Source organism: Bombyx mori, chromosome 2 (assembly GCF_030269925.1).
Source record: "Bombyx mori chromosome 2, ASM3026992v2".
NCBI lineage: Eukaryota > Metazoa > Arthropoda > Insecta > Lepidoptera > Bombycidae > Bombyx > Bombyx mori.
The window spans coordinates 827,731-850,777 of NC_085108.1; the positions used below are offsets into that span (position 1 = coordinate 827,731).

Here is a 23,047-nt window from a genome sequence, read left to right on the forward strand (position 1 = left end):
TCCTGGCTGAGCCTTAGCTCGCCCACCTGTCCTGGTGAAACTAGAAAGGCCTCCGGGCCACCAGTAATCCTTCATCATAAAAAAAACCCGGTAAAGAGCTGCAAAGGACTTTGTTTTTAGTAAGGTAGTACAGAATTCTAAGCTAGATTTAGGTCAGATCTGCATTTATTTGTGGATAAAAAGAACTTGATTTCTTAACAGGACTGCAGAGGGCGATATAGGCCACATATGTACGTAATATAGTCTTGAAGACTACAAATATGCAATCGAAGAGCTCCCTGACCTTTAAAAGGCTATTTGGACAATTAGTGCGTTCTCCAAAGTTGACATTTAGAACATAGATCGCTCCGTGAGAAACCGCTTTAAGCAAATTCAGACAGTGAATTGAGGTAATGAACGGTTGATAATGCTGTTTCATTGTAAGATTTAGTACCGTCGTAAAACCTTAAGGCTCAAAGCGGGACCTCTTTGTCCTCGGACCTCTGAAGTCGTCGTGGCCTAAAGGATAGGACGTCCAGTGCATTCGTGTTGAGCGATGCACCGGTGTTCGAATCCCGCAGGCGGGTACCAATTTTTCTAATGAAATACGCACTTAACAAATGTTTACGATTGACTTCCACGGTGAAGGAATAACATCGTGTAATAAAAATCAAATTTGCAAAATTATAATTTGCGTAATTACTGGTGGTAGGACCACTTGTGAGCCCGGACGGGTAGGTACCACCGCCTTGCCTATTTCAGCAGTGAAGCAGTAATGCGTTTCGGTTTGAAGAGCAGGGCAGCAGTTTTAACTACAGTGAGACCTTAGAACTTATATCTCAAGGTGGGTGGCGCATTTACGTTGTAGGTGTCTATGGGCTCCAGTAATCACTTAACACCAGGTGGGCTGTGAGCTCGTCCACCCATCTAAGCAAATTTCAAATCGTGTAACCCCTGACTCAATATTCAAACCGAAATGCAGTACCTAGCTATACCACGCGGTACCACACATCCCACCTCTAGTAAATCCAATCTTATCCCGATATCCACAGAGAGACAATATCTCGCCATAATTCGTACAGAGCTTAAGGAATGCCGCGGAAAGGAAAATGAGATAGTTTCGTTTCTTATGATCAAGAGTCGCGAAGGTCGTTGGTACAGTTGCAATGAGGCTGGTTTATCTCCCAGAGTTCCCACAAACATTTTGCTTGCAATCCGAAAGATGCTTGTGTAGTGCGACAAAGCGGTTTCGATACTTACATAAAAAAATAAAATGCGTCATTATCGTTTTTTTTTTTATTGCTTAGGTGTGTGGACGAGCTCACAGCCCACCTGGTGTTAAGTGGTTACTGGAGCCCATAGACATCTACAACGTAAAATGCACCACCCACCTTGAGATATAGTTCTATGGTTTCAGTATAGTCACAGCGGCTGCCCCACTCTTCAAACCGAAACGCATTACTGCTTCACGGCAGAAATAGGCAGGACGGTGGTACCTACCCGTGCGGACTCACAAGAGGTCCTACCACCAGTAAATAAAGGTGGACGATAGTTATAGAATTTATCAGTAAGGATGTGGGAATCGATCACACGACCTAATAGTGAGAGCCGCGGGGCAGTCTAATACTGCTAGTCTAAGTCTGCAAGTTATTTGAAGTCGTCTTGGCCTGAACGATTAGACGCCTTGTGCAGTGCTGTTTGAAAGTGCCCGTGTTCGAATCCAGAAAACAAGTCAGAATTTCTCTCTCTGTCCCTCTCTCTATCTCTCTCTAACGAAATACGTAGTTAGCACACTCTCACTAATGACTTTCACGTTGAAGAAATAATCATCATGATATTATAATAAAAATTAAAACCGTGAAAATTAAAATGCTCGTAATTACTATTAAATTTGAATATAAAAAAATTATCTCAAGGCTCAAGACGAGCATTCGCGCTGTGAGATCGTGCAAAAAAAAATAAAGCACACAGCTTTTTTTTAAAAACACAAAAAAAAAGACAAGTATCAAGACTGTTACATCCGTACTCGATTACAAAGGCCGGCTGAAGTAACAGAACAATTACGTTCGCCTTACGACAGGTCGACCCGCAAACACGGGCCAATTACGTACCAAAATATGACCATTCATAAAAATACTCATAATATTGTGAGTGCGTAATATGTATTTTTTTCTTATTGTTTAGATGGGTGGAAGAGCTCACAGCCCACCTGGTGTTAAATGGTTACCGGAGCCCATAGACATGTACAACGGAAATGTGCCACCCAACTTGAGACATAAGGTCTCAGTATAGTTACAACGGCTGCTCCGCCCTTCAAACCGAAACGCATTACTGCTTCACGGCAGAAATAGGCAGGGTGGTGGTACCTACCCGCGCGGACTCACAAGAGGTCCTACCGCCAGTAAAATGTATTATATTATTGTGTATCATCACCTATATTATTACTTCGATGAACGAAATCATGGCTTACTTGTTGTTCAGAGGATAGATACTGCGATGGGCATTGCTGACGTCCATGAGCAACAGTAACCACTCACCATCAGATGGGCCGTACGCTCGTCTAATAAAGCAATAAAATAAAGAAATAATCTTGAAAGTTCGTCGTCAAATCTCAAGATAGGTACACGTGATTGACGATTATGGGTTTCGGTAACCACTTAACGCCAGACGGGCTGTGAGCTACTACACCATTTTACATAACCCAAAAAAAAAATTACATACTTACATTTACAAATAATCACAGAGTGTGCCTGAAATTGTATTGTGTGAAAAGAAAAACATTAATAATTTGTACCCTATTTATAAGCTAATTAATCTTTATATATATATACTAGTGAAGCGCCCTCGCTTCGCTTCGGAAACTGTAATTTATTATTGATTTCTCCACTACTTAAGGGATGTTATTATACATATAAACCTTCCTCTTCAATCACTCTATCTATTAAAAAAAACCGCATCAAAATCCGCTGCGTAGTTTTAAAGATTTAAGCATACATAGGGACAGAGAAAGCGACTTTGTTTTATACTATGTAGTGATGAAATGTTTACATCAAAAGAGCAAAGTTACTTGTAATTTATTTTTGTCTCTCTTTGTATGCGTTTCACCGGGATTATTCAACAATGAGAGATCATATCCCGGGCTGTTATCAAAAATATCCAGAATACTCCAAACTACACCTAATCTTGCGTTCGTGTCGAAAATAAATCAACCGAATAAAATTACTAACAGATCTGACGTTTAAATTCCCGCCATTTGCATTTAGTCGTTTTTTTTTTAAATTAGAGTAACAGGTTAGACTGCGGGATCGAGTAACCATAGTCCTAAAACAAATCACAAACAAAAAATATGAATTCAACTTAAGGAAAACATCCTTACCACGGCTTTATAATGAAACAATTCCATCTAATTATTCCCCTATTGTCTCTGCTTAACACGTGATAGGTGCTTTTAAACAAAAACAGTCACGTGAACACTCTAATGGGCATCGGCTATTTACAAGAATTTTAATTGAATCATTATACGTCATTGCAATTCTTGTATTTTATGTAAAAAGTTCGACGAGTTAATTAACCCATAGACGCAGCCCACTGATTTTCTCGCCGGATCTTCACAGCGGGTCGCGTTTCCGATCCGGTGGTAGATTCTGCGAAGCACGGCTCTGGCTAGGGTTCGTGTTAGCAACGTCATTAGGTTTGAGCCTCGTGAGCTCACCTACTCACTCGGTTACGCTGACATAGCCTCTCAAGGCTATATGATGCGTTGTGGTAAATGAGCGTGGCTGTATTTATTGTTTTGAGATATTTATTTGTCCATAAATGACAAATTAAAGACTGAATACAAAAGAAATATAAAATCGATGCGTCGCTCTTGGCGGCTTACCAGCTCAGGTAGGAATAGATAAATAATAAAAATAATGCTCAATCTAATGAATCTACTGTATATCAATTTATTTCAAGTTAAACTTTATAAAGCACTGGACAATAAGATTTACAATAAAATGATTTAGCTCCTGAACAAAATTTACTAGCAATTAAATAATTGCTATAAATATGTAACAGGTACCACCCAATGCACTAGTTTGAGGTCTATCTAATATCACTAATTCTTCTCGTATGTAACAGATAATATCCGACCTATACCTAGCCGGAGAGCCTTAATTGCATTTCTGTAGATAAAGTCTGCGTGTTTTTTTTTATTGCTTAGATGGGTGGACGAGCTCACAGCCCACCTGGTGTTAAGTGGTTACTGGAGCCCATAGTCATCTACAAAGTAAATGCGCCACCCACCCCGAGACAAGTTCTAAGGTCTCAAGTATAGTTACGACGGCTCCCCCACCCTTCAAACGGAAACGCATTACTGCTTCACGGCAGAAATAGGCAGGGTGGTGGTACCCACCCGCGCGGACTCACAAGAGGTCCTACCACCAGTAAACGTGTCTCTACTGATTTCAAGGAATGATTCTACATTCTGTATACATCCGACCTACATCTAGCCTCTAATGCTAAACTACACTCTCTACAAGACCGACCCTTAAATCGTCTCTCTCTACAACACTGACTCTTAAATCGTCTGGCACACACTCACAAACCCGACCTACATTTCAGGACTTATTACAAAGCTATTTATGTATGTGAGTCGTCTATTATCAAAGGTGGCAATCTGTGCATTTGGACAAAAAAAAATTATTGATATTTCAATACAGATTGATTTGAATATAATCGTCTCCTTCAAAGAATACGGTTCAAAACCTGCATTAAATAAAGGTTAATACTTAACCTGTTATTTATCTAAGATGTCGTTCAGAAGAGTTTTGTGACTGCCAATGGAATACAAAGTCAATAATTCGTTTTTCTGATTTACCAATAATTATCCAAAAGTGACATTGCCGGCTTTGATACTAGTCAACTCATGTATATGTGTGACTCAGAAAAAACCTAAACCGGGCATCGAACCCCGGTCCTGCGCGTTTCTAATCGCTGAACCATAGAGTTACGTGAACCGTACGTGCAAAGTCAGTTAAAACCGAGTAATAAGCTTTGGTCCGTCGTGCGTGGAAACATTACCGGTGCAGTGCGAACCGTATGAATGATGCTCTGCAAACATTTATAATGGTGAGGTTTTTTTTTTTTATGATTTTTGAAGTGTGTTTAGTAGCGTTGAGCATTTTTTGGGAGGGAAAAATTTTGAGGACCTCTTGTGAGTCCGCGTGGGTAGGTACCACCACCCTGCCTATATCTGCCGTGAAGCAGTAATGCGTTTCGGTTTGAAGGTTGGGGCAGCCGTTGTAACTATACTTGAGACCTTAGAACTTATATCTCAAGGTGGGTGGCGCATTTACGTTGTGGATGTCTATGGGCTCCAGTAACCACTTAACACCAGGTGGTCTGTGAGCTGGTCCACCCATCTAAGCAATAAAAAAAAAGAATTCGCGTCACCGACTTGTGTAATAGAAGTACATAACATATCTATAGCTATACAAGTGACGTATTGAGCAACATTACTACCGTGTATATCATTACAAGTAAAATTCAAAAAGTGATTGTATACTATAAATACTGTACGGTACTGAACTGTAAATACGGCCATAAATACTGTTATATACAAACTTTTCTTTTTTTTAACGTTTTAATTATTTTGAATTTGGAACACGTAAAACATGGCTTTTACTGTCTCGATGGGTATTTCATCAAAACCTACAGCCTTATTCCGTTTAAGGTGCTTGATGGCTGCTCGCACCTCGTTTTTTAGAGGCATCGGCTCCATTTCATTGAGATCCTTGTAGTGGTGTCAGCAAACAGAGACGTGCAATAGTCTTTCCAAGCGCTAACAATATTTTTGATCTCAGTGACAGTATCTCCAGACGCATTCTCAATAGCCCAACTCTTTGGTTTAAATTGACGAGTTTATAAGTCTGATTTTCAGGTGTAAATCTTTTGTTTGCAAATTTTGAGAATGTCTTTCAACCTCTTCACATATTGATTGTAGCGCTAAGCTTCGGTCATTGCCGTGCGGATCCGGCTAAGAATAGTTCCGCCCCCTTATCTTCCCAGGGGTGTCGTAAAAGGCGACAGGGGGATTTTAAGCGCAAACATCCAGCGACTACCCGATTGGTAGCGGGCAATCTACCAACAAAAGCATTCCCAAGGAGGGTTGACGTCAGGCAGGCGGCCGGTCGTAAAACTTTGCCAAAACCTTCACAGCTATGAATACGAGGGAGGGTATGGACATGTGATGCGTAGAGAGAAGATGCATGTGACTAGGAGATGTATGGAAATGGTAGTGCAAGGTAGAGGGGGAAGAGGTCGACCGAAGAAGACATGGATGGAGTGTGTGAATGACGATATGAGAGAGAGAGGAGTGAGTGTTGAGATGACGGCTGATAGAAGAGAATGGAAGAGAAAAATTAGCTGTGCCGACCCCACATAGTGGGATAAGGTGGAGAAAAAGAAGCTAAGCTTCGGTCACGACGGCAAGAAGCCTGCATGGTGGAACTCATGACGTACAACTCCTGAATTCTAGCACCGCCAGCCTTAAGCTCTCTACGGTTCTCAATTAAATCTCAGGTCTCGGTAGACATCCGATGGTGCCTTTTCTTGGGTTTCTTATTGGGCTGTGATTCGTGCACGAAATCTTTTATAAATTACTATATCACTAAATAGTATAAAACAAAGTCGCTTTCTCTGTCCCTATATCCCTATGTATGCTTAAATCTTTAAAACTACGCAACGGATTTTGATGCGGTTTTTTTTAAATAGATAGAGTGGTTGAAGAGGATGGTTTATATGTATAATAACATCCATTAAATAGTGGAGAAATCAATAATAAATTACAGTTTCCGAAGCAAAGCGAGGGCGGGCCGCTAGTTTTATATAATCACCAAACACCTTACTCATCATAAACCCTCTTACAATGATTTCATAAGAACATACCAGTCTCTAGTTCGGGTCAGATATTCATTGAAGTGGGACGTTTACCTATTTTCCTCAATATCTCTAAATTCTTTTAATTAGTAATTCTTTATAAATATTTTGTAGTGTCGAATAAATGCTTTTTTTTTTAAAGATTGTAGCAAAACGAAGTAGAGCATCTTTCAAAGTGGCGTTACGGTTCGCCCGCTCAACATAATGCTGTATGCACACTCACACATGTTGCACGTAACAGGTGGGCACGCACACATATGAGCGCGCACATGAATACAGGGTGTTATTCTAATAACTATTATAAGAAATAGATGGTTTTTTTTCTAATTATTATTGTCTTGCAAACAGGAAAACTCTGTCGCGGATCATATCCCAACTAAATATAACCTAATCATAATTATGCAAATATAATTAAGTTTCAGTTTCTAATAAGTGTAGATATTAAATAATTTGTTGCTTAGTGACAAAGTACTATTATTCTGAATCTCATATTTCCAACGTTGTCAACTATTTCACTGTCGATGGCACCTATACCTAATTGAGGTGACATCTGATTTGTACTTACTGCCAATTTGTCAATGTTTTTAGATTGATGATCGCTTTTTTGTAAATAAATAAATAATATATTTTTGGCACTGGATGCATGAACTAACCCATCTGGTGTTGTATAGCCGATAGACATAAAACACCATCATCTTGATTAGAAGAATTTTACTGTACCACGGCTTTGAACCTTGCTCATTTTAACCATGACTTCGCAGAAGTAGGCAAGAGGACCTTCGGTGCTTAAGACCTGAAACCCTAACGAAGGTATCTAAGGACATTCCCACATTGATCCAACTAGCCCGTCTCCCGACGTCAAAGAAGATATATCTTCGGATGACATTACCCAGTAGACCGACGCGGCGACGCTCATAATGCTGATGTCCAGAACTTGAAAGTCGCTTAGATTATTGTCGTTACCGCGATTCATATATAAGATTGTTTGACCCTAATTATCTATATCCTAATCCTATTTACATTTTATTTTAATACAAAAATATATTGAATAATTTACACAATAAATTTCAATTTCAAACCCCCTGTATTTCTTATCACAACTGACTCCATTGTACCGACAAACAACAAAAATAGGTTTTTCTTTTAGTTGTTAGGAAAATAAACTTTAAATCGACAACAGTAAGAACTACATCAAAATTCTCAATAGCAAAACACACCTGTACGCGTCCTTAACGATGTCCAATATAAAATGACCTACCCCTATAGCCTCGCATTGAGTATTCGCAACCGAACATTACGACCGTACGAGCATCGGCAGGTCTAAATAAAATGGGTGTTCACGTTACGATTTTTACGAAAAACCGAATCAGATATTCACTTTTGAAATTCGAATGACTTCGGACGTTACGTTGTTCGAAAATCGAATAAACTTTTAAAAAATCGTTCCTAAAGTTTTACGGTTTTCTTAACTGTGTGTGTGTGTGTTTGTGTGTGTTCTTTTGTTAATATTGTGTTTGAAAATGGAAGGAAAATAAACGGCGCGGAATTGTTTTGAACAATGTAAGTGGAGCATTACGTCACATGTGTGTATTTAGTGATAAGACTAGATTAGATAGGGAGAGAGCAATCTTTTATTAAACCTGTGACCCCATTGAAATAAGCACTGTCTTCACAACCCTTGAAGGGTCAAGAAGTTGTGGTTCGAAGCGGAACTGCTTGTCAATAAAAAAGGTAGGAAATTTATTCAAGAAATTCCCACGAGACGACAGCAATAACCAGAGGCTGAAGTCAGTCACTGATATCCTAAACCAGATTATCTATTATCCTCTGAAGTTGCCAGTAAATATGTCCATTTAACCCACTTTTATTGGCTTGACTTTTATCTATACATGTGACGAAAGAGTTTGAATTTCGACTAATTTGAAAATTTACACACGTTGCCAAAGACTAAACTTTTTTTTTTTTAACTGTGACTCAATATAAGTAGCTAGAGCTAAAAAAATTTAGCATTTAGTTTGATTTGCTCTTTTATACGTGTTTTTGACGTGACGTCTTATAATTCGATGGAGCCGGCTGCACGCACGAAAAAACATGACTCATGCGGCGTTACCTCGCTCTGAGGCGTTCCATTTAAGGTTTGAAGTGCAAGCGAGAGCGCGCAACGAGCGACAAAGAGGCACAATCGGCCTCCGCGTTCGGCAGCGTTCGACATCTGTCTCTCTCCTACTTGAGTGAGCGATGCATCCGCGTGGACAGCTGCTATACAATAATACATTTACATGTTTTCGTCAAGTATGAAGTTCAGTGAAAAGTGAATGTGGTATCAATTGTTTATAGCAAAGATAATTATTATTGCGATAATTGAAAAATGAAACCATTCCATCAGTATCTTCTTATGACGTAGTCACGTTCAACTATCGTCAGTAAACCGACTTTACAGACAACCGTTTTTTTTTTTAATTTTTAATCATTATTTCCTTATTTCAATGGATATATCTAATTCCCTTTATGTTCTTATCGATATCATATTAATGATAAATATAATCAAATAATCACACATCACACTTTTATTACCTTATAGTACCTAACACACAGCCGGAAGCCAATAAATAAAAAATCGATTGAATTAAGAAATGAATTTAGAATTATTCTTAAATCCATAAATAAATAGGCAAAAGCAAATACCGTATTCTAGTCTGTATGAAAATCGATTCCATAATTGTTTTATAATCGATAGAAAAGAAAAAAAAAACAAATAAAATTGTCATTCCTCGGACTTTTTGGCGGGAACGCGAGGAGTGAAGTTTTGTGATTTGTTTTATTTTGTCTATGTAGTGTTTCTTCAGGTTTAAATGTGTAATTCTTCTTCTTCTTCTTCCCGTGCCTCTTCAATCCTGAAGGTTGGCCGTTAGCTTCCTGTATTCATTTCTGTCAGCAGCCAGCCGGAACAGTTAGTTAGTTAGCTTCATGGAAAAGTCAAATGTGTAATAATGATGGTTTATTAACTGTTTGATATCTGTGAAAGTGCACAAATATGGGAAAATGAAACAAAGACGCTGGACGTAACTTCTCGGGAACCTCCAAAACGTCCACCGAAAAAATCTCAGTAAATGACTACCATTTTACTGAGATTATGTTTCATCCCATATCATCTCATCTCATTTCATTTCATCCTAGTTGATTAATGTCTCAAATTAATCATCTTCTTTCATTTCACTACATATTATCATTTTTCATAAAAATTAGAATATAAATTAAAATAAGACATGACTTAAAGGTCTTAGTTACCGGGTCATAAAATCCGTTAAAAAAAGAGCTTTGCCCGGGAAATTTTGACTTTTAGGCGAAAACACGAAGAGAGAGTTTGTGTAAATTATTTTGTTTTGCTTTTTGAAGTTTAGATATGTAATAATAGTGGATTATAAAACCGGATAATTTAGAAAACTGGATGTAGCTTCTCGAGATCTTCTCGAAAGAAATTTCGGTATAATCGAATTTAAAAAAAGCCTCCTTTATTAAGTTAACATCAAGGGGCCGTCCCCTCCTGGCTGAGCCCTTGCTCGTCCACCTGTCCTGGTGAAACTGGAAAGGCCTCCGAGCCACCAGTAATCCTTCAATCATAAAAAAACATGGGTCCGTACGTAGGTTCACTCGTCTAAAAAAAATATAATAAACAAAAACCCCACCGTCTTACTGGAAAATAATTTCACGGTTCCGTCGATTTCACTCAATTTCACTACCATAGAATTCAATACAAACTTTTTTGATTACCTATCTACTGCTGGTAACCTCAAGGGGCTATGCCCCAGAGGTCTAAGGCAATGCGAAATTCCATTCTAATATTAATTATTTTTTTAAATTACTGCCTAAGCTGATAGCCTTGAGAGACTAGTAGGTGAGCTCACGGGGCTCAAACCGGAAGTGTTGCTAAGACTGGCCCTAGCAAGAGCAGTGCTTCACAGAATCTACCACCGGATCGGAACCGCGACCCACTGAGAAAATCCGCCGAGAAACTCAGTGGGTTGTGTCTATGAGTTAATTTACTCGTCGAGCCCTTCGTCGCAAGCGACGGGTTCGGCGATGACGATGACCGATGCTTGTGGTACCTAAAAGCACCGTTAATGGATCGGGAAGATCCGTATTGACGTGTTTTGAGTGACGTCGACTGTTTACCATTCGGTCCACAGGATCGGGTACGACATTTTAATCATCACTTATTTATCAATCAAACGATCTCTCGAAAACGGAGGCACTTCCAACGAGCCGTCCGCAGTTTTATCTTTAAAACCACGCAACAAGATAAACAAATTATCTATTCGTTACAACCGCTTATTAAGTCAGCGTCTATTTTAATATGAAACATGCGAAATGTCATTCGTTGTGAAAGAGCGCTTTCACATACACATAAGATGTTGCAGTGTGTGTGTTAATTTGGACGCGTTTATACGGGAACGAGCAATGCTATTCATGTTGAAACGTGGCGAGATCTCACATCAGTACCGTGAAGAAGACATTTTCATTAGCGCAATTTCGATAATCAAAAAAGTCAGGTCCGAGTCAAGAAACATTAATCCTAAATGCATGGTGAAGCTACATATTATTTATGAGAATTACATATTACCTAAACGTAGTCAGACTACACTGGATTCTACTGTGTTCCTAACTGTTTCAGTAGTAATGGCTCAAAAGGCTCACAAATCCATTACTTTATGTTTAATAAATAATAGTTTAAAATAACTTAAAAAATACGCTTTTAGAGAAAATCCAACTATTGCAAAACTAATGGGGTGCTTTTCAAGATATTATCAAAATAACCCTTCTACTCATATGTGTTCATAAAATATTTCTAACTACTGATACCATGCATCCCACGCTTTTTTAATAATAAAATCATTTTTTCTTACACAATTTTTAATTCAAATTTATTAAAATTATTTTTTTATTTTTTTATTGGATGTTCTATAAAAGCGTATTTTTTTGTGTTTTTTTAAATTATTATTTATTTTTCATTTTTTAGTCGCACTTCAATTTTTTCAATTTATTTTTTAAATATTGAATTGTTATGGGTTCTGAATAAGTATGCCAAATTTCGAGTTAATCCGACGTTTTGAAGGGGGTCAAAATCATGTTCAAAGATTCCGTTACATACTAACATACATACGTCTGAAGCTAATAAAAGCGTATTAAAAATGAGCTCAAATTCAGCACTCATAAAGCCCATACACAAATTTAATACATAATAGTAGTAATGTACTAAAAGTCACGTTGAGATCGCGACTTTTATATCCGAACATGAATTAGATTTATGCTAAAAAAAATGTGAAATGCTACCCGTAACGTGACCAAAGAAGAGAAAATAAGTTCTCACCACAAACAGATTTTAATATGAAGTTATTAATCAATCACAGAGCCATCGTGAATTGTGTTTGAACCACTTATAAATTTGATGTGAACAAAATAAACAATCGAAGTAATAAATTGATTTAAATAATTTTTTTTATGGAAACTAGCGACATCTTGTAGCAGATACCCCTAAACTTGTATGTTGTTAAAGTTAAGGCATTTAATTATTGCACAACTAAACACAGAAAATAAAAACAAAAAAATTCATATAAGTCTTTATTTGTTATAGACAAATTGATTAAATTTTATCAATTTGTGGTTTCTGAAAATTGACAAAATCCTTCATTTAAAATAAAATATAGGATAGGTAATATGTTACTGCCATCTACAGGAGCAATGAGAAACTAATCGAAGCGAAGCCATCTAGTGCCTGACGCCCGTAAGCATTTTTGTTGAGTGCTTGAGTTGCTTATCTATAACTAATTCATGTGTATTATCTATGGCCACTTTGTCACTCTTTCAAACGTCCAGGGAACACAAATTAAATCGATCATAACATTAAATAAATAATAATTATTTGTGGTGGCTGCATCGCGCATAACACCGTTCGGATCGTTGCAAAATGTTCGATGTATATATTAATATTCTTGTTGAATTCGATTTTCGTTTAAGCTAATAACTATACAACAATAAGATAGCGCGAATTGCATTGACTCGAATAGTCGACATTGATTGTAAAGATGTATTGACTATTTATTCGCTTTAAGTGGGCAACATTTTAATAAGTAAAGGCAAGAGGACTTTTTGGCGGGAACGCGAGGAGTGAAGTTGTGTGATTTGTTTTATTTTGTCTATTTAGTGTTTCTTCGGGTTTAAATGTGTAATAATGGTGGTTTATTAACTGTTTAATATCTGTGAAAGTGCACAAATGTGGAAAAATGAAACAAAGCCGCTGGACGTAACTTCTCGGGATCCTCCAAAAAGTCCACTGAAAAAATCTTAGTAAATGACCACCATTTTACGGAGATTATATTTCATCCCATTTCATTTCATTTAATTTCATCCCAGTTGATTAATGTCTCAAATTAGTCGTCTTCATTTCATTTCACTCCATAATATCATTTTTCATAAAAATATGAATATAAATCAAAATAAGACACGACTTAAAGGTCTCAGTTACCAGGTCATAAAATCCCTTAAAAAAAAATAAAGGCAATAAATCGAAAAGAATGGAGTTTGAGAGAGCATTTGAAGAGATCTACACTCGGTTTCCGATCCGGTGGTAGAGTTTGCGAATCACTGCTCTCGCTAGAGCCAATGTTAGTAACACTCCCGGTTTGAGCCCCGTGGGCTCACCTACAAGCTAGGGTGAAGCTAAAATATCCGAGCCAGCTAAAATAGTAGAGCTCGACGCTATCACAATAGATAGGACAAAAAAAACTCTGGATGGACACGGGTTGAAAAACACTAAGAAAATAATAATTTTAACGTAAATATGAGTGGTATCGATTTTAATCTATATATTAATACGTGAAGCAAAAACTTTGTATTCCTTTTTACGAAAATTGCGCGGACGGAGGTGTATGAAATTTCCCACACTTATAGAGAATATAGAGAAGAAGTGCACAATGCTATTTTTTTTTTAAATAATGCATAAAACATACATTAAATCAATAAAGAAAACATTACACAAACTACATACCATGTATTTGACGCACACACGCATGCATACTATTTATTGTCAAACTTTTGTTCTTGACGTCTGTTGTCAAATTGATTAAATATTGTTTATCTTTGTTAATATTTTTTATAGTGTAGTCTTAGCGAAATTTGTGATTATAGAAGTATAAAATACAATCATAATAGCGTACAAACTTACAATTCCAATTAATTATAGTCGAATTTCGACTACTGCGGGTCCTCTAGTTACTGTAAATATGTCGTCGTTACGAATAAGTAATCTACAGTTTTCACACCAAAGCGTTAAGCTTCTACACTTTTTTTTTTTTTTTTTGCTTAGATTTGTGGACGAGCTCACAGCCCACCTGGGGTTAAGTAGTTACTGGAGATCATAGACATCTACAACGTAAATGCGCCACCCATCTTGAGATATAAGTTCTAAGTCCTCAAGTATAGTTACAACGGCTACCCCACCCTTCAAACTGGAACGCATTACTGCTTTAATTTACTTGTAAAGCCCTCCGTCGCAAGCGGCGGGTTCGGCGAGGACGGTGACCGGTGCTTGAGGTACCTAAAAGCACCGTTAATGAATCGGGAGGATCCGTAATGACGTGTTTAGGGCGACGTCGGCTGTTTACCATTCGGTCCACAGGCCACAACAAGAGGGTTTTCGTGTCGTGCCGCATTCTCAAAGTGTATATTTCATCACTACACTAAATATTACAAGTAACATTCAACTTAATGACACATTGTTACAAAACGACGCAAGATAACACTTGTGTAAGCCGTTATTGTTCGATTTTATCTCGTAACGCCGCGACCTTGGCTCGATCGAGACTCAGGTGTAATTTACTAAAGCGATTGTTCAATATTAAAGACTTTACTGGTAGCAGAGAATCTTGGCATAGCACGGGTAGGTACCACCAGCCTGCCTATTTCGGCCGTGAAGCAGTAATGCGTTTCGGTATAGGCGGGGCAGCCGTTGTACTGTAAAACTGAGATCTAGAACTTCTGTTTCGAAGTGGGTGGCGACGTTTAGGTTGTTAATGCCCATGAACACCAGAGTCTCGTCTAAAAGAGCAATAGTCCTAGATACGTTCTTACGGATCCATTAGATTCAATTACCTTTGCATTAGTCGCCTTTAGCTCTAATATTAGGAGCATGCTTAGCGACCCCGGTAACCGTACGCGTCGAACTCGGTAAAGAAGGTTGACGTGCAATCTAACCCATGAATCAGCACGCTGAGTTTCAGATTCAGATGAAATTATTAAAAAAAAAAGAAAACAAAAATTAAAAAAAAATTAAATTCAACTAAAAAATTAAAAATAAATAGGTAATAGTTTAAAAAAAACAAAAAAAATACGCTTTTATAGAAAATCCAATTGAAAAATAGAAAATAAATTGTAATAAATTTGAATTAAAAATAGTGTAAGATAAAATGAATTTATTGTAAAAAAAGCGTGGGGTGCATGGTATAAATATTTTATGAAAAGATATGAGTCGAAGGGTTATTTTGATAATATCCTGAAAAGCACCCCGTGCTTTTCACTACATAGTATAAAACAAAGTCGCTTTCTCTGTCCCTATATCCCTATGTATGCTTAAATCTTTAAAACTACGCAACGGATTTTGATGCGGTTTTTTTTAATAGATAGAGTGATTGAAGAAGAAGTTTTATATGTATAATAACATCCATTAAATAGTGGAGAAATCAATAATAAATTACAGTTTCCGAAGCGAAGCGAGGGCGGGTCGCTAGTTTACAATAAAATCATATTCTCTTACAAGGATCGCGCCTAATTTTTATATTTGTTTCAGATGTCCGAGATCTTTAAGACAACCCTATATCGAGTTATGTGAATTTTACGTGGAAAATGGCTGAGAACGAAGGTCCTGTGACGGTAGATGATCTACCATTGACGTTTCAGGTATGGATGGCTTCTAGAGAATTCGATTTCAAGAAATCACACCCCACTCTAAAGGGTAGGGCAGCCGCTGTAACTATACTGAGACCTTAGAACTTATATCTCAACGTGGGTGGCGCATTTACGTTGTAGATGTCTATGAGCTCCAGTAACCACTTAACACAAGGTCTTGAGTTCGCCCACAAAAAAACTATTGTATAATTTAATAGCCATTTAAATGCAGTATGATGCTTTAAGGAATATTTGCAAGTGGAACCCCAGCTTCGCGGATGTCAGACAACCTCTTAATTTGCTTTATGAGTCACTCTACCAAGAGCATCATTTGACCTTTTAATCGTGAGGTCAATTGAAGCAGATCGTCCCACAAACGGGTCATTCATTTAGAGAACCCGAGGTTATTCTCGGGAGGCTTGACCCTTTGTCTGGCATTTAGGTCACCGGTGCCCTACGCGGCAAATCTCGGCAAATCGCGACGACTCGTCAATATAATGATAATACTCGTAGTAAGCACTAGATTAAAATATAACAATAAGTATTTTTTACTGGCGGTAGGAACTCATGTGAGTCCGCACGGGTAGGTACCACCACCCTGCCTATTTCTGCCGTGAAGCAGTAATGCGTTTCGGTTTGAAGGGTGGGGTAGCCGTTGTAACTATACTGAGACCTTAAAACTTATATCTCAAGGTGGGTGGCGCATTTGCGTTGTAAAATGTCTATGGACTTCAGTAACCACTTAACACCAGGTGGGCTGTGAGCTCGTTCACCCATCAAGGCAATAAAAAAAAAAAACGTATGTAATCTCGATATGTAATGAAACATTTCATAGAACTGTTCGTGTCCTAATATTTCGACAGTCCTTTTCGAATAAAACATTTTAAAATATAGATAGACAGAAAATGGACAATGCTAATGTATGGATTTGGAGCGGAACGCATGCCATTTTGTAACGGATGTGAGGTCACCTTATGAATACAGAATACGCGTTTGTTCATCCAGTGTGCTTAGTGCGAGTGTTTTAACGTTCTCGATAGCGTAAAAGTTAACTCAAATTTGTATGGAGTTGGAACAGCGCCCCTAGCGGCAAACGTAGGCAAACGTTCTGGCGTCGAGAGTAATTAACCAACAAAGGTAATATTTGATACCATTCTCATATGATAGGCAGCGGCTTGGCTCTGCCTATTTTTTTAATTTTTTTTTATTGCTTATATGGGTGGACGAGCTCACAGCCCACCTGGTGTTAAGTGGTTACTGGAGCCCATAGACATCTACAACGTAAATGCGCCACCCACCTCGAGATATAAGTTCTAAGGTCTCAGTATAGTTACAACGGCTGCCCCACCCTTCGAACCGAAACGCATTACTGCTTCACGGCGGAAATAGGCGGGGTGGTGGTACCTACCCGTGCGGACTCCCAAGAGGTCCTACCACCAGTGAGCATTGCTGAAGTCCATGGGCGACGGTAATTACTCAACATCAGGCGGGCCGTACGCTCGTCTGCCTACTAGGATAATAAAAAAATCCAGAATAGATATTATTATTATGAATTAAACATTAACAAAAGAAAATTCGTCGTTGTCAAACCAAAATCTGCTATGTGCTAATTTTTGAGATTTTTACTTTTTGACCTTTTCGTATAGTTAAAAAAACTTATGTATCTATAGCTTTAATATTTATCTATAGCTTTCATTGGATATATAAAATAGTTCTTAAAAAATCACTTTCATATAAAATTTTATAAGAAAACTAGCTGACCCGGCAGACTTCGTAGTGCCTCAATCGATAAATAAAAGACCTAAGCTTTTGTATAAAATAACCTTAAAACAAACAAAAGGAATCCCCGTCCGACGGGGGACACATCAAAGGGAAAATAAATTTGGTTTTTTTATTGAATTCCGAGCATTTTCATATTTAATCTACCTTTTAAACCTTCTCTGGACTTCCACAAATAATTAAAGACCAAAATTAGCCAAATCGGTCCAGCCGTTCTCGAGTTTTAGCGAGACTAACGAACAGCAATTCATTTGTCAACGGCCGTCTGGTGTAGTGGTAAGTGACATGGTCACTACACAAGGGGGTCGCGGGTTCGAATCCCGCCAAGGGAGGATATTTGTATGATAAATATAAATTGGATGTATATTAAATATGTGGTATGTGTATAATAAAAATCTTACATTTATTTCCGTTATCTGGTACCTGTAACTCAAGTTCTTTACGAACTTATCACGGGACCAGTTAACGTGGCGTGATTGTTAGTAAATATTTATTTATTTATTTATTTTTATATACATATATAGAAGAAGAAGATATATGTTTTTACTCGTTAACTCAATATAAAAGTTTTTGCACATAGTATAGATTTTGGTTTGACAGCGACGAATTTACAATTTTTTAAATACGGTCGGACCTTAAATTTCATCTTGTCTCCAACTTAACCCTTTTTTTTATTGCCCTTGTTTTAATAACCTTGTATTATTCTAACTTCTAGGTGAAGTACCTTGGACAGAGCGACGCGCGAGGGTTGTGGGGCATCAAGCACACCAGGAAACCAGTGGATCTCATGGTGGCTGCAGCGAAAGCTTTACCTCCGGGTAACTGAACATTATTTGACCCTTACGTCCTCCCCAGTCCATTATTTATTTATTTATTTATTAAACTTCATGTAAAATCTAGATTGGCATGCCTAAGGCATTATCTACCAGTCGACCAAATAGTCGTAGATTTTTTATTGCTTATATTGGTGGACGATTTCACAGCCCACCTTGGGTGAAGTGGTTACTGCAGCCCATAGACATCTACAACATAAATGCGCCACCTACCTTGAGATTATAAGTTCTAAGGTCTCAGTATAGTTACAACGGCTGCTCTACCCTTCAAACCGAAACGCATTACTGCTTCACGGCAGATTGGTGGACGAGTTCACAGCCCACCTCGTGTGAAGTGGCTACTGGAGCCCATAGACATCTACAGCGTAAATGCGCCACGTTGGGATATAAATTCTAAGGTGTAGTAACAACGGCTGCCCCACCCTTCAAACCGAAACGCATTACTGCTTCACGGCAGAAATAGGCGGGGTGGTGGTACCTACGCGTGCGGACTCACAAGAAGTCCTATCACCAGATTACAGGAAGAGCCATTAACAGCGTGTTAACAATATGGACTACATAACCATTTTAATTAGACTCGGTTTTGTTTGCCCCGTCGCCTATTCAAAGTGCCTGGTATTGTCCTAAAGATTACTTTATTTCAGGCCAGATCCTGCCTCTGGTGAAACTCACGATCACTCCTGACGGAGTCCACTTGGAGACCATAAACCATGGCACAAAACAAGACGACTTCGAACATATGGCGGTATTCTTTAACATCGAGAGCATATCATATGGCGTCCAAGACCTGGTCTACACGAGGGTCTTCTCCATGATCATCGTTAAGGATAACGCTGATATTAAAGGACTGAATCCTTTCGAATGCCACGCCTTCGTTTGTGAATCGAGGTGAGATTCTCCACTGAGTTTCTCGCCGGATCTTCTCAGTGGGTCGCGTTTCCGATCCGGTGGTAGATTCTGCGAAGCACTGCTCTTGCTAGGGCCAGTGTTAGCAAATTCTGTTAGGTTGAACCTGTGAGCTCACCTACCGGTGCACGTAGCTGGAAAAAAGTAGACTAAAGGATCGTTTTAGGCATCGACAAAAAAGAGAAGGTTCTTTCTCGACTGACTTGCACATATATATTTTTTTTATTGCTTAGATGGGTAGACGAGCTCACAGCCCACCTGGTGTTAAGTGGTTACTGAAGCCCATAGACATCTACAACGTAAATACGCCACCCACCTTGAGATATAAGTGCCAAGATCTCAGTTTATTTAGTTGCAACGGCTACCCCACCCTTCAAACCGAAACGCATTACGGCTTCACGGCAGAAATAGGCGGGTTGGTGGTACCTACCCGCGCGGACTCACAACACGTCCTACCACCAGTAATTACGCAAATTATATTTTTGTGGGTCTTATTTTTATTACAAGATGTTTTTGTATTTCTAAAAAAAAATAGAGGTCCTGCAGTAGTCGAAATTCGACTATACTTAATTGGAATTGTAAGTTTGTACACTATTATAATTGTACTTATATAATCACAAATATCGCCAAGACTACACTATAAAAAATATTAACAAAGACAAACCATATTCTATTCTCAATTTGACAACAGACGTCAAGAACAAAAGTTTGACAATAAATAGTATGCATGCGTGTGTTCGTCAAATACATGGTATGTAGTGTGTGTAATGTTTTCTTTATTGATTTAATGTATCTTTTATGCATTATTTAAGAAAAATATTAGCATTGTGCACTTCATCTCTATATTCTCTATAAGTGTGGAAAATTTCGTACTCCTCCGTCCGCGCAATTTTCGTAAAAAGGGATACAAAGTTTTTGCTTCACGTATTAATATATAGATGACATGTGCCAACATCAAACCTCTGATTGAATATAGGTTGAACAAATAAAGTAAAGACAGTTATTACGGAATTTTACGTTTATCACGATAAGTTATCTGAAATCTGGAAAGTGTTACGTGAGAAAGTTTTGATGACGAAGTTCAATCTAGATAAAGTTGCACGCGGCTATTAGAAGTATTTCTGATAGGGGGTCGCCGGTTCGAATCCCGCCAAGGGAAGATATTTGTATGATAAATATAAAATGTCTTTTCCAGGGTTATGGATGTATATTAAATATAATATGTATGTGTATAATAAAAATCTTATATTTATTTCCGTTATCTGGTACCTGTAACTCAAGTTCTTTACGAACTTATCACGGGACCAGTTAACGTGGCGTGATTGTTAGTAAATATTTATTTATTATTTCTATTTTCTGCTAGAATTGGAACAGGTAGGCCGTGACCTGACGTTAAGTGGCTACCGGAGCCGATACCACGTCCGGTTATGAGCCGCAAGTCTCCATTATATTCTCAATTACTCCATCCTTCGAATCAGATAAGATTACTATTCCGCGATAGAAATAGGCAGAACGGCCTATCCATTAACTAAATATGATTTAAGCGACACCCAAAAGTAACGATAAAAGACTAAACTAAGCTGCATTCTTTGTATTTACTAGTAAGGTTCAAAATGCTTCTATTAGCCGATAGATGTCGCTATCTGCACTTTTTATTTGTCGATAGATGTCACTACTGCGATTCTTTTAGTGATCACACAGTTTAATGAACACAGCGAATACTATATTGCCGTTTGATCCATTAACGTTGCTTTTAGGCACCACAAGCTCCGGTCACCGTCCTCGGCGAACCCGTTGCTTGCGACGAAGGGCTCGACGAGCGAATTAACCCATAGACACAGCCCACTGAGTTTCTCGCCGGATCGTCTCAGTGGGTCGCGTTTCCGGTCCGGTGGTAGATTCTGCGAAGCACTGCTCTTGCTAGGGCCAGTGCTAGCAACACTCCGGCTTGAGCCCCGTGAGCTCACCTACACACGTTAGGGCAAAGCTGAAACAGCCTCTCAAGGCTATCAGCATAGGTTTAAAAAAAAACAAAAAAATATATATTGCCAAACCAATTTCCAAAGACACCATTTTTAGTTCTATCTCGAATAGGGCTCGAAGAGATTCACTTGTAATGGCCTCGATATAATTTCAATCTGATTTTGTTGGCAGGAACGCCGCTAGAAGATTGACTTATTCCTTGGCAGCCGCCTTCCAAGATTACTCGAGGCGGGTCAAGGAGATGCAAGCGCAGCCGGGTTAGTTCATAGATTTTATTAACATCAAGAATAAATAAAACCTAAACTATTTACCACAAAGCAAGTCAATATTCAACTGCATATTATCGATTTTTTTCCCGAAAAAACTTTCTTAAAACCACTGGCATCTTCATTCATTAAACTTTACAAAGCCCTTCCCGTTTCAGAGATAGAAGACAAACTGCCGACCATGAAGAAGAGGTTCGCCATAGACCTAAGAACACCAGAAGAGATAGAAGCAGAATTAGAAACGGAAGCGTAAATCTTTCGATACTCAAAGACCCCGTTCATATTGTTACCGGTTGTGTTACGTGTGACTATTTAGAATAAAGCCGTGTCTGATCGTCTCAAACACTAAAAGATTATGTAAATACAGCAACCCCACTAAAATATATCACGCTGTTTTGCCAAAGTCATTTCATAACAGTAATATCTGTCAAACTTATTAGGTACGTGTGAGCGAACTTAACAGGTCCGCGCGACTGTGCCAATTTTGTAACAACTACGAATAAAATGTTTTAAGAACAAATAATTCATAGGCTTCGATACTTTTTGTCAGAAATTTCTCCGATTTCTGTTAGTGTCAGATCTAAAGTTTTTGAGGTCTGTGAGCGGCGGTCATTACTTAACATCGGCCTTAAGCCTTCGTCAAACAGAACGCGTACTTAGCGCCGCGTACTTAACGTCGCGCTCTTCAAATTGACTAGATGAGTCTAACGCTCCTTGACGCAACGCATTCGAGTGATTCAGATGTGGCATTGTATAAGCATGGGTATTTTCTAACTATTTATATCATTTTTTCGGGCATTATCTAGTATTTTAATACACATTCACTCGGACGCTAAAATAAAATTTGTAAAAAATTACAACGCCTGACGTCAAAGCGTCCTAACGCTGCGACAGAGCGCTGCGTACTTATAGCGCAGGGGCTCTGTTTGACGGTATATTACCATAGTAGTACAACACATCTCGGCGTCATAGCGCGCCGTCAGTTTAGCGCTCTGACGCGCGCTAATTACGCGTTCTGTTTGACGAAGCTTTTAAAGTTCGTCTGAAGACATGGGCGATAAATAATGTCATTCCAAAGTTTTAATATTATGTGTTTTGAAATGTAATATAACGTAAATATTATAAATATAGATTATAATTATGTATACATATATATAGAGAGGCATAATAATTATAGTTTAAAAAACAATTTGTGAAATTGTGATTTTAGTATAGATTTTACTATAGTATAGGTATTTTAGAAAATAATAAATAAAGTTTGCTGTTTGAGTATTTTTGTTTCTCTATTTCATGTGTTCAAGATCTTTACAGCGTGAAACGAAACGCATATCCTCATTTTTTTTATATTATCTGTGCATTTTTCACTCAATTACGACTGGAGACTTTTTGGCGGGAACGCGAGGAGTGAAGTTCTGTGATTTGTTTTATTTTGTCTATTTA

General features: G+C 38.2%; 1 protein-coding gene across 3 annotated transcripts; it reads left to right on the forward strand.

The window, feature by feature from the left end:
* Positions 1-8,175: 8,175 nt before the first annotated feature.
* On the forward strand, positions 8,176-22,879 carry LOC101740674 (low density lipoprotein receptor adapter protein 1-A). 3 transcript variants are annotated; one of them, XM_012689426.4, is made up of 6 exons: positions 8,176-8,631; positions 15,743-15,852; positions 18,335-18,437; positions 19,097-19,340; positions 21,513-21,598; positions 21,766-22,879. In XM_012689426.4, exons 2-6 carry the CDS (start codon positions 15,799-15,801, stop codon positions 21,858-21,860), a joined length of 582 nt encoding a protein of 193 aa, XP_012544880.1. In that variant the 5' UTR covers positions 8,176-8,631; positions 15,743-15,798; the 3' UTR covers positions 21,861-22,879. The 3 variants fall into 3 exon arrangements, with proteins under 3 accessions (XP_012544880.1, XP_004924999.1, XP_021202885.1); XM_004924942.4 differs by having other exon boundaries at positions 8,176-8,460; XM_021347210.2 differs by lacking the exon at positions 8,176-8,631 and adding an exon at positions 12,901-13,245.
* Positions 22,880-23,047: the final 168 nt, after the last annotated feature.